Source organism: Colias philodice, chromosome 28 (genome assembly GCF_061535455.1).
Source record: "Colias philodice isolate Cphi_HAF_F1 chromosome 28, ilColPhil1 Martin Lab GWU primary, whole genome shotgun sequence".
Taxonomy (NCBI): Eukaryota; Metazoa; Arthropoda; class Insecta; order Lepidoptera; family Pieridae; genus Colias; species Colias philodice.
The window spans coordinates 78,467-90,975 of record NC_143113.1 but is presented as its reverse complement, the minus strand read 5'-3'; the positions used below and the strand labels follow the sequence as shown (position 1 = coordinate 90,975).

General features: G+C 32.7%; 1 protein-coding gene across 4 annotated transcripts in view; it reads left to right on the top strand.

Annotated features, from left to right (window-relative positions):
- Positions 1 to 249: 249 nt before the first annotated feature.
- LOC149476115 (uncharacterized) overlaps positions 250 to 12,509 on the top strand; it is a 44,039-nt gene continuing 31,779 nt past the window's right edge. For all 4 annotated transcript variants that reach the window (XM_089712427.1, XM_089712425.1, XM_089712424.1 and 1 more), the window contains exon 1: positions 250 to 483. In XM_089712427.1, the coding sequence (XP_089568553.1) occupies positions 404 to 483 (80 nt within the window). In that variant the 5' untranslated portion in view covers positions 250 to 403. The remainder of the gene's footprint in view (positions 484 to 12,509) is intronic.

The window sequence follows — 12,509 nt, the reverse complement described above, 5'->3', positions numbered from 1 at the left end:
CAATTGAAAACTAGATCTGTGATTGAAAAATTGCCACACAACAACACCAATATATATTTTTTACTTCTTTTAATTACATATATAAGATTTATTACGAATATATCCTTTTCTTACATTTTTTTAAATGCAAAAGTTGTAATCTCCGATCTAGGAAATATTTTTTACCTGTGCCAAAGTATTTGACAAATGACACTTGATCAAAGTGAAGTGATCGTTGATCGTTCTATTGTTTTTCGTGATTCCTCATTCCGATTTCCGTCACTTCACTTTGACTTCAGTTTTTTCTAGGATTTTGTAATGTATTGATGTGTTTACGCTATGATGAGCGGCCGCAACCTCTCTCCGATTTGAACAAGTGTTTTATTGTTTGTATATAACAAAGTGCTGTGTTGTGTAGTGCAGAATGGCGAGGTTAACGGAGGAGATGGTGATCGCTAGATCAAAGCAGTCGGACTTATCTGCTATTAAGAAATTGAATTGTTGGTAAGTACGGAAGACTGAGTCAGGGTAGGAGATAGGGCCTGCGTGGTTTCGTTCCGCATCTGACCTCGCGTTCGTTCACCCTTCTTTTCTGTGAGAATCAGAACCTAAGAATCAGATTTCCAAGTTCGAACAGCTGATTTCCATTGTTATTTCCTAACTGTAAACTTCGTCTCAAGTTTGGTAATTTAATTATCGCATTATCTTTTATCAAGACTATGTCGAAATATGGATTATGTACGTTATATTGCGTGGAATTAGGTAGATAATAATCTGTAAAGTTGGTTCTTATAAGAATATGAATGCAAGGTAAATTTTAGACGATTGTTTTAATTGGTTATGGATGTTATATTTGCTTATTATATTAATTACACGATTGATAGACCTTCCACTGGTACAAACAATTGTTTATTACTTTACTCCAATCAGATATGCTACTCAAAGTTGAATTTATTTATAAATCTCAGTAAATTATATAATTTTATAGCACTGAAGATAAATATTTTTTATTTTATATGATTGTTGGGAACTAGAGAAAACAAACAAGATCTATTAAAAAGTAATTTTATGATTATTTATTTTGTTTTTTAGAAAGCTATTTCAACATTTTATATAAACAAGGCTATTAAAATTGTTTCTACTTTAAGCCACATAATGTTTGGTCACCCTAGCCATTATTATCAATACCATTGATAAAGTTGCATTTAAAAGCAGGTATTTAAATAAGAAACAAATTTTAAATGAACACAACCCCATATACAGTAACATCAAAACCATATAAGCTGGATTTACGGCACAAGTACCAAGTATGGAGAGACAAAGCCTGCCCACTCAGACTATGGAGTGAATAATATATTTATATTATATAGGTAGTCATTAAATTGGACTAGTCATTTAATCAAATAGCAGATTCAAGCACATTGCTGCAACATATATATTTATAAAGCTGAAGGGTTTGTTTGAGAATAATTTAATGTCAGATTTGAAAAATTATTTTTGTGTTAGTTAGATAGGTTGTTTATCAAGAAAGAAAACCAAACTCTTTGAAAATGCCTTGACCAATTTTAATTAAGTTTTTTGTCTGTATTCCGTTTGTCTGAGAATTTATTGTAAACTATATTTCATACCCATAAGTAAAAAGGGTTTCCTGACAGAACATTTGTCAAATAAGGTAGTAAAGATATAAACACAAGGTCAAGTAAAGCCTGTACTGCATTGTGAGTTAATTGCTTTGTGGTAGTTTTTATTGTAATAACGATAATTGATTTATGGGTAATACACTGTTCCACTGGTTAGTAATAAGTAATGACAATAATTGTTATTATTGATTTTAAAAATATGTATGTTTAATTTTATAGTTTGCAATTAAACATTGGCATTATGTTTCTCCACTTGCTAATAAAATCACTGATTGCTTATTTGTTATTTAAATTGACAAATTATCGAAACATAACATATCCAGAAGTTGTGTATCTGATGATAAGTATAAACAAATTTATAATAAAAGAGACAATAATATTTTAACGTGATGTCCATGAAGATGTGCTGTCATCGACGCATTTTATGTATCCTCCTAAGGACCAATGGCCTCATATAAGTACATAAACACCATCACCATTACAACCCAAAGCACGAAAAATTTTTAACTAAATTACCAACCACCGTCCTCATCCGATGACAAAATCGAAAATTCGAAATATCTTAAAAAATACCGCGCTTTTCTGCCTATGATCACTGTGTAACGCGATTGGCTGAATTGAACTATTAGGTTTGGTAGGTAAATGGGTTATCCAATCACAGAATTTTAAAATACTTTAGTTAAAGTTTTTAAAATGGCTGGTCAACGTAACAGAGGTAAGTTAAATCGTTAATTATCATATTAATCTCTCACTTGATTTTCATTTGGTATTGAAAAATAAATAGTAAAAACAGTACAGGAACGTATTTTAATTAAATTTAACGAAACAATTCATATTGTATTTTTTAAATTCACGGATAATTTTTATGTGATCATGTGAGAACATTGGTCGTTACTTACAACATTATTTTCATTTTTTTGTACTCAGTTGAAGACATTGGTAGTCAATGACTATAAAACATTTAATTAGTTAATAATTTATTTTGTTGTTTTACAGTAATTTTGAGTATAATTGTCCTGTTTTATGATTATAATTTATTTAAACTGTCAACAGGAATTACTATTGCAATCAAAATAAACAGTTATCTTCCTTATTTTTTCAGTTATTCGTGACGATAATATCATCGATTTCCTAGCCGACTGACGGAGATTTTATTCCTAGTGATGAAGAGTTAGGAGACCCACCATTTGTTTCCAAATCGATTTTTAGTTAGCTCATTGATATTTCAAGTTCCTAATATTGTACTTCCAATGTTTTTATTTCTTTTTTTAACATATGTTCAGATAGTTTAGACATTTTATTACCTAATATGTAGTAAACTTACACATTTAGAATTTAAGAAAAACTGTTTTTAATTCTTTTGTATACTTTTTAGAGGTTATTGTATGATCTCATATGTTATAACATAAGTAAATAAAAAAATCTACAAGTAAAACCTAATTTTAATAAAAAAATTTTTGGATTCACTTAGGTCTGATGTGATCACATGGGAACAAAATAAATCGAGTTTTTTTTTTTCAGAAATGTATTCTATAAGCTATATTTTACCCAGAAAAAAAATCCCACAAGTAAATTTTAACTCTAACAATAAAAAAAACAAAAAAATACCATTGGGTGGCAGGTCTGTTGTATTTTTATGTACTCAGGTGAGAACAATGGGTGGTAATGCAGAATAGGATTTTTTTAGCTTGGTCCTTAGGAGGGTATGACTGCATTTTGTATGAAAATGACTCAATATAAACTTCTTATAATTCTGTAAAAATAGACGTTAATATATGATGACCTTATAATCTTCTTATATATAAAAATGAATCGCAAAATGTGTTGGTAAGCGCATAACTCGAGAACGGCTGAACCGATTTCGATAATTCTTTTTTATTATATTCCTTGAAGTATGAGGATGGTTCTTATGTAGAGAAAACGTAAATATTATGTACCATGGGCGAAGCCGGGGCGGACCTCTAGTATGCTCATATATTTATTATTGGTATAAGCACACACAATTGTATACTCTTGTCACCTCTAAGACTTGTCACCTCATACTTAAATATTCCCACAATAGAATGAACGTACAGAATAATGGCATTACATATTACTCTGATCAATTTCCTTTACAATGTTGCGACTAGCGTTTACATGATAACCTTGTTCTTTGTAATTTTATTTGTCAATGCACATGCTTATCAGTTACTAAATAAATCAGGAGGTCAGTTTTCTTAGCTAAATCGACTGTACCTTGAGAGAGATATTTACAGTTATATTTATTGAGTTTTCTCAAGTTTCATTATCAGATAAATTTTTATTAACATTGAAATTAAAGTTTCCCTGAGTCCTGGCAATTTTTTTCTGCCAGGATAATATACGACAATGTAATGCATAATATATGACCAATTTTTCGGAAAAATGTCCATGAAAATTTGTCAATTTGTTTTGGAGTTCGGTTACAAAAACTATGACACAAAATTTAATATACCTATAGATTGATTATGGGTAAGTTTCCATACAATGCAACCTTCACATTCTTCATTCAGTTATCATAATGTGTGGGAAGGAACAACCTCTGTGAAATGGGGCTTTGTTGTGCACGCTGTTTGTAATTAACTTTTAATTCTTTATTCATTAATTAGGTGCGGTTGGTGGTTTGTGTGGATGTATGGGATTAGAAAATATGTGCATTTTGTAAAAATAACTTCTTAGTGACAGTTTTTATGAGAATATTCTGCTGAAAAAGCATTTATTTATATATAAATATTTTTTTATTAAATAGATTAAGGTTCATTTCTATTTTAGATTTACATGATCTTGACCTTGCATTTTATATCAATATACCTACCTATGGTATATGTTTTATCACATATTTATTTTAATAAAGCATATCTATTCTATCTTATTATCTTTTACCTTTTTATGAATTTATAATGAATCTGACAGAAGATTGACCAACGAACATAATGTTTTATAAGGAAACCAAATAAAGGTTTTTCTTTATTCTTTGAAGTATTTTACATATTTTTAGCCAATTCAAAACCTTCAACAAGTAGGTATTTGTACGAAAGATAATGTACTTAATCTTTAAATCTTCAAAAATGAATAATATTTTAATAGACCAAGAATAGATGCACATATTTTTAGACGAAATTTTATGTAGAATGTCTGTTAAGAAATATTTTCTTATAAGTAAATGGCTTTTTGAATAGAAATGCAAGATTTGAATTTTGAATTTTAATCCGTACTGGGTGTTTCGTCCAAATGGCGCGACTTAATTAGCTCTAATAATAAAACGAAAGGCGATTAGCGTCCGAGCCATTTTGAGTTAGAAAGTCTGTGAATGTACATAATTATATAATTTTTATTACTTGCTGATTAGTGATTCTCGAGCATAAGGCATTTAAATTTTTATTAGAATCATTTTTATTGCTGTTTTGTAGCGAATTTTGTGCGTCGTTTTTGCACTAACTAGTACTGAAAATTTTTATGTTCTTAAAAAGTTGTAAGTAACTCGATTGACAACGGATTTGATGTAAATGTAGGATTGTAAACAAACAAGTGCTTGTTACGTTTACTTCTTTCATTATTTAGCTCTGTGCGAGGAAAAATTGTCGATGAAATTTTCTGAAAAATTAAGCAATTAGGTACATACTTACTACATTACTTTCATAAAGACTTTCAGTAACGTATCAAATGTTTTTTTGTCTAGTTTCGTTTTTTACTTATCTATATGCGCACGCGTCATTTCTTACATGTTATGATGTTAGTGAACTTAGCAGATCATTTTTAGCAGATCAAAAAAAAAAATGTGAGTTCTTATCGCGTGGAGTTGAGTTCTACAGTTCCTGATACTTTTTAGAAATAGTTCTGGCGTTTTTACCTTAAAAAACGACATTTGAAAAAATGATCTGCCAACTTCCCGTAGCAGATCATTTTTAGCAGATCAAAAAAAAAATGTGAGTTCTTATCGCGTGCAGTTGAGTTCTACAGTTCCTGATACTTTTTAGAAATAGTTCTGGCGTTTTTACCTTAACAAACGACATTTGAAAAAACCCGACCTGGACCCGGCTTAACGTGATGCTAAGACATAATGCTACGACGTGATGCTACGACGTGATGCTACGACGTGATGCTACGGCGTGATGCTACGCTGTGATGCTACGGCGTGATGCTACGGCGTAATGCTACGGCATGTGTTACGGCGTGATGCTACGGCGTGATGCTACGGCATGATGCTACGGCGTGATGCTACGGCGTGATGCTACGGCATGATGCTACGGCATGATGCTACGGCATGAAGCTACGGCATGATGCTACAGAATGATACTACGGCGTGATGCTACGGCATGATGCTACGGCATGATGCTACGGCATGATGCTACGGCATGGTGCTACGGCGTGATGAAATATGACATAAATAAATTTTCTAGTGTTTCATTTTACGCGAGTATTTCTAAGAAGTATCAGGAACTGTAGAACTCAACTGCACGCGATAAGAACTCACATTTTTTTTTGATCTGCTAAAAATGATCTGCTAAGTTCACTAACATCATGTTATGGTTGTTACTTGTTATGTTATGGTGAATATCGTTAATCAATGTTATAAATAATTATGATTAATATATATGTATAATATCTTCCATGCATTTAGAGCAAACAGAACTAATATCCTAGAATCGTAAGATACTAAGACATGATGTAACCGCAAGATTCGGAATTTTAAAGCCTCTAATATAATTAGTGCACATATTCGGTAAAATTCCATATTATAGTGCATCGGGCATTACATAATAGTTATGTAAACATACGATGCGACGTATCGCACATACTAATTGGGTCTCTGTATGGGTTGTTGGTGACTCATTTATCAGCAAACGATGATAGATTTATGGGCTAGTTGATGGCGCTAGTTGTTTGGTTTTGAAATAGGAATGTTTACATTTGGTGGAGTAGCTAGCCTGCGGCGTGCGGGCTTGAATTTCATGTTTGAAGTGAAACTTCTTTAGTAGTAACTAGTTGAGAGTAAAATTTCAAGGTATTCGCGTCATGGCAAAACCGTCACGTGCGTCATGGAATAAGGCGACGATTTTGATATTCTGTGAATCTTGCGAAAGAAGTTCTGACACGTGTGCTCTGCACACACGCTCTTTTTTATTTCTCATACATATTTTCATCCATTATTGTTTGTTTTTCTTTGTCTTTTGCAATCGACAGATATAGTTCCTTCGCCTTTATGTATAACCACGCTGACCTACCAGAAAATTTCATTCCACTTAGTTTGGGAATCAAGTTTGGAAGACAATCTAACTTATGCCACCCTATGATCTCAGATGAGGCTATTCTATCCGAAATATTATAAAGAGGAATGATTAGGTAACATATTTGTTTCTTTGTCAATTTTGCCTAGACCACAATAGACTGATTGTAAAAACTATTTTTTCACGTAGGCTATATATTCTTTAAGCTAAGCCATGTCCGCCGCAAAGCCGAGATGAACAGCTAATATTATAGAAGCTGGAGTCTATGAAATATTCTCTCGTTTCTATTCTTCAGTTTATATAACTGCAAGCCTAACATACTTCACTCTGGTCGATAAGTTTGTTCAGCACCGCTAGCTCTAACCGAGATCACTTGACGTTGGTATGGTTCTCTTGTTAGCATTGCATATAAATTGGGAGAAATGCACTTCTTGGAAAGGTACAAAAGATGGATATTATTTATAGATGAATTATTAGTGAAGAAATTGATTTGATTGTAGAAATGGATATAAGATACATTTAAGACAAAACTTGAAGGGAGAGAAAAAAGTGCGATTATTTAAATAGAGAACGACTAAATTTCGATTTCTTCAAAACCGGTAAAGTAGTTTTTGAGAATATCTTTTACAAACACGAATTTTTCTTTTTTTGTAATATTAATGCAATAACGTGCAGATTACGCATAATTCAGTGCGTAAATGTACGTTTGTCGCATTGCAATCAGATTGTAGATTCTAAGATAAAAATTGAATGCCCATAAAGGGACTACCGTCTTAGTTCTGACGTAATACGTCTTGATAATATACCTTTATATGGGTTTCATACGTTCAAACGATTTCATGGTGATACAATTAAATAATACGGACAAAGAACATGCATAAATTAGGTATATGTAGGTACCTATATAGTTACTTATAAATTTTACTCTAATAGTGCCTTGCGGTTTTTCCCGCATTGCTCTGCAGTCCGCTTCTATTGGTCTAAGCGTGATGATAAAACCTTCCCAAAAAAAATGGACTAGGTATGAAACAGTGAAATAATTCATAAAATCGAACCCGTGGTTCCTGAGATTAGCGCGTTCAACCAAAATAACAAACTCTTCAGCTTTATAATATCAGTATCCATACTAATATTATAAATGCGAAAGTAACTCTGTCTGTCTGTCTGTTACTCAATCACGCCTAAACTAATGAACCAATTTTCATGAAATTTGGTATGGAGATATTTTGATACCCGAGAAAGGATATAGGCTACTTTTTATCCCGGGAAATAGGATAGGTTTTATCCCGGAAATCCCACGGGAACAGGAACTGCGCTTGCGGGTTTTTCTTTGTCTGCGCGAGCGAAGCTGCGGGTGGAAAGCTAGTAGATTATATGAATGTACCTATGTTATTTATTTAGCTAGTTTAGCCTTTCCAAAGATAAACAAATCTATACATATAATAAAATCGTAGGAAAGTCAAAACTGTACATTGAATATTTTTTTAAAAGAATACATAATCCATGATCTATAATCGATATAGAAGCCAAAAACATAGTTTTTAGAATTTTTGTCTGTTTGTCTGTTTGTCTGTTTGTCTGTTTGTCTGTTTGTCTGTATGTTTGTCCAGGCTAATCTCGAAAAGTACTGCATAGATTGACTTCAAATTTTGCATGAATATTACTAACAGGTCGGGTGAGGCTTTTTTAAACATATTATCATGCTATCACCTCCGGGGGAGGAGCTGTGAACCTTTTTTTTTTCTTACGTATTCCGTGTATTACGACAGCGTACAATCTAAAGACTCATGTTTAAATGTTGGTTTCGGGTAAGCTATGCTATTATCTAGCTTTACACAATAAAAACTATGTCATTTACGTAATTTGGGCAGAGAATCAGTTTAATGAATTTATTAGTATACAAATTTGAAACAGCGCCATCTATGAGATTTCGTAAAAATCAAATCAATTTACATGTTAACACTACTGAACACAATGTTAAAAATTAATAATTTAAATATAATTATGTTATTTATTTATTTAACTCTTTAACCCATATCTTCCCTTCCCTATAAGGTGCGCATATAATTCGTGTAAATATACTACATTTTTAAAAGTAAGGGTAGATGTTTATTATTTTAAGTCAAACTAGACACCATTACAGTTAATCTAATATTGATTGTGTTCATTGGTTACATTTTTAAAAATCTTCGTGTTTTAAAAATTGGATAACGACGCGGGACTCGAACCAGCATTCTTTAGTGGTCGAATTTTTTCTATTCTTTATAAATTTATTGTTTATGAATTTATATTTATAAACAATAATACAAAAAGGTTAGTTCGTTGATAATTATTATTCCTTCATCATTTACATGTTGTAAGTAAAAATATACTTTGACTGTTAATACTTTTGTTCAGTATTTACCTGTATGATTATTGCTTGGTAATTAATATATTTTCATGTCGTATACCTAATTAAAAACATAAGTTTGATGTGAAACTAGCTGGATTTATTTTTACACACTTACAGTCTTATATTTTGTGTTAATGTTAAAATAGTATTAATAGTGTAAATCATAATATTTTTTTCTCAATTAAAAATATTTCCTTTTTTCTGATGTTGGCATCGAATTAAACCGCGCTGTCGTTTCGTTCACATAAAGTGATGTTATGAGGACCGAATATGTAGCCGCCTCAACTTACGGAAACGAGAGTAACCTGCGTTGTCTGTTAGTTATTGTATAGTCGAATTTAACGTTACATGGAAATTGGAATCTAAATATATGTATACTTATATACTTATATTAAATCTGTAGAAGTCAATTCTGTACATGAAATATATTTCCTAAATAACTATCACGAAGTGATTAGGGATCGACACTGACGCCAAAAATTTTTGTCCGTCTGTCTGTCTGTATAACCGTTATACAAACAAAAACTACTCGACGGATTTAAACGAAACTTGGTTCAATTATTTTTCATATTCGTGAGCAGAGCAGTAACTCCATTTTTAAGCTTTCGTCGCGTGTGCAACCTTAATGGTTAAAGCTACACAGAAATCAAGTATGAAAGAAATGTTCTCCATATTATATAAAAAATATCTCCCGACATCATAAATGTCTATCTTTTATGGTTGAGCTTAGGAGTTCAAAGCTTTCTGATTATATTTGTCTACTAGCTGTGCCCGCGACTTCGTCCGCGTGGAATAGTGACTATGGGACCTATGACCATGGGCTCAGGGTGGGGCAACAATAATTTTTTTTATTTTCATGCTTCCACTCCCACGTTCACTCCCAGGCCCACGCCAACGCCCACGCCCACTCCCCTTCACAATTGGTACCTACCAGATCAAAGCCAGGGTAAGCGCCCCACCCAGCTCCACCGTGGCTACGCCCATGCTGAATTACTACTTAACATACAATTATTGAGTAAATACGTACTACCATAAATAATTAAAAGAATTGTTATTAAAATTTCTTACTAAACTGAGCTAAAAAACTTACGTACCAACTTATTAAAGAAAATCAAGAAATGAAATGCCTAACCTATACCAAATAGTTACTACATAATATTGTAATTAAAAATTATGATTAGTAGATATATAATATCGAAAATCAAAAAAGAAATGCCTAACTAATTCTACGTAAAATTTCTTTTAAATTATGTCATACTAGATTTCCGCCCGCGGCTTCGCCCGCGTTTTCAAAGGAAAACCCGCATAGTTCCCGTTCCCGTGGGATTTCCGGGATAAAACCTATCCTATGTGTTAATCCAAGTTACCCTCTATATGTGTGCTAAATTTCATTGTAATCGGTTCAGTAGTTTTTACGTGAAAGAGTAACAAACATCCATACATCCATACATCCACACATCCATACATCCATACATCCATACAAACTTTCGCCTTTATAATATTATGTCATATTATTTTTTAGGAACCAGGGGGGGAGAGGAGCAAATTCTATTTCCTTCCTTTCTTAAATGGATGTTTTTAATAATGTATGGTGTAGCCCGTGTAGCCACTGATCAGCTTAATCGATACTCAATTTTTATCAAATCCAGCAACAAATCCAAATTAGATGTTTCCTGTCTCACGCACGTAACTAAAGGCTGAAGAGAGAGAGAGGGAGCACGTAACTAAACCGTTTAGACGAAGAAAAGTGTATAGAAAAAGGAATAAATAATTTCATAAACTTCCCGACGATCTTTAAAAATAAATTATTATATCATTTTTTTCATTCCCACTTTTACCCCTATGTAGGTATAATAAGTGGATGAACCGATTTTGATACAATTTATCTAAGAACCAGCGTCGGAAAATATGCTGCCTAACAAAAAAAAAGCCGCATCTAATTCGGTTTACCTGTTAGCCAGCTACGGTGCCATAGACAGACACACACACACACACAGAAATACATAGCAGTCAAACACATAACACCCGTCTTTTTGCGTCGGGGGTTAAAAATATAATACGACATAATTTAAAGGACATTTTATGTGGAAAATTTACCTATTAGAAGTAACCATAATGTTAATTTGACCCCGCCCCCCCCCCCTACTACCTCAGCTTACCCCCAAACCCTTGGGGAATTTTGATATGATCACCTGGACATGTAAAGGAATAACTGTAGCGTACATATAACAGATAAATTACGTTTTACCGTACACTGTACAGTGTACAATAGAATGCCTTAGCAAATGTTCGCCGTGATTACTTAAATGGCCATAACTTTTTTATTTATGAACTGATTGATATAAAATAAACACTAAATGTTAAATGAAGATTACCACAATACATTAGTGAAAACCGCATCTAAATCGGATGAGCCGTTTCTGAGATTAGCGTGCACAAACATACAGACAAACAGACAAAAAAATTTTTAACTACAGTTTTGGGTTCAAGATCGATTTAATAATAACACCTGCTAATTTTTTTCTACATATTTTCATTGTACAGACATCGCTTTTCCACAATTTTATTATATGATGATGATTGATGATTATAATACTCTCAGTCCGTTTTAACTTAATTTTTATTCACTCGCATCAGTGCTACCTAAAAAATCTTTATATCGAAATTCGAGCAAAGCTAAGAAAATGAGAAATAAGAGTTCTCAAGGATCGTTAGAGGTAAGAGGCTTACTATTGACCGAAAACAACATGTGTTATGCCGAGAACCTGAAACCGCTTCACAACGAGAATTGCCTGTGAGACCGAAACCTTCACTGAGAGGGTATAACGTCTCACAGCTGATCGCAAATGGCATATTTTATCTCGATAATCTGAAACTTTTACTCAATATGAAGACCGTTTGACAAATGATAGGGTGCACCATAATATTATTCGATCTCTTGAAGATGAACATGAGCATAAGCAATGACTAGAGTAGGGACGCGAATATTACCATTATTTGAGACAAGATTATTTGAGACAAGTACGTTTAATAAGTTTGTTTAATGAAAGATTAAGAATTGAAACTATTTGGTCTCTTGAAACGGACGAATAGCGAGAGGCCCGTCTTACTGTAGACAGATTTCGACAGTCTTAATGACTTAGAGGTAAACATAGAAGATCAATCTACGAGTTCGGTGGTGTGGTCCGACAAATATAAAAGTGGGTTTGCTTATAACCTCACAATTGATTACAGATCATCTTCTGTATAGGC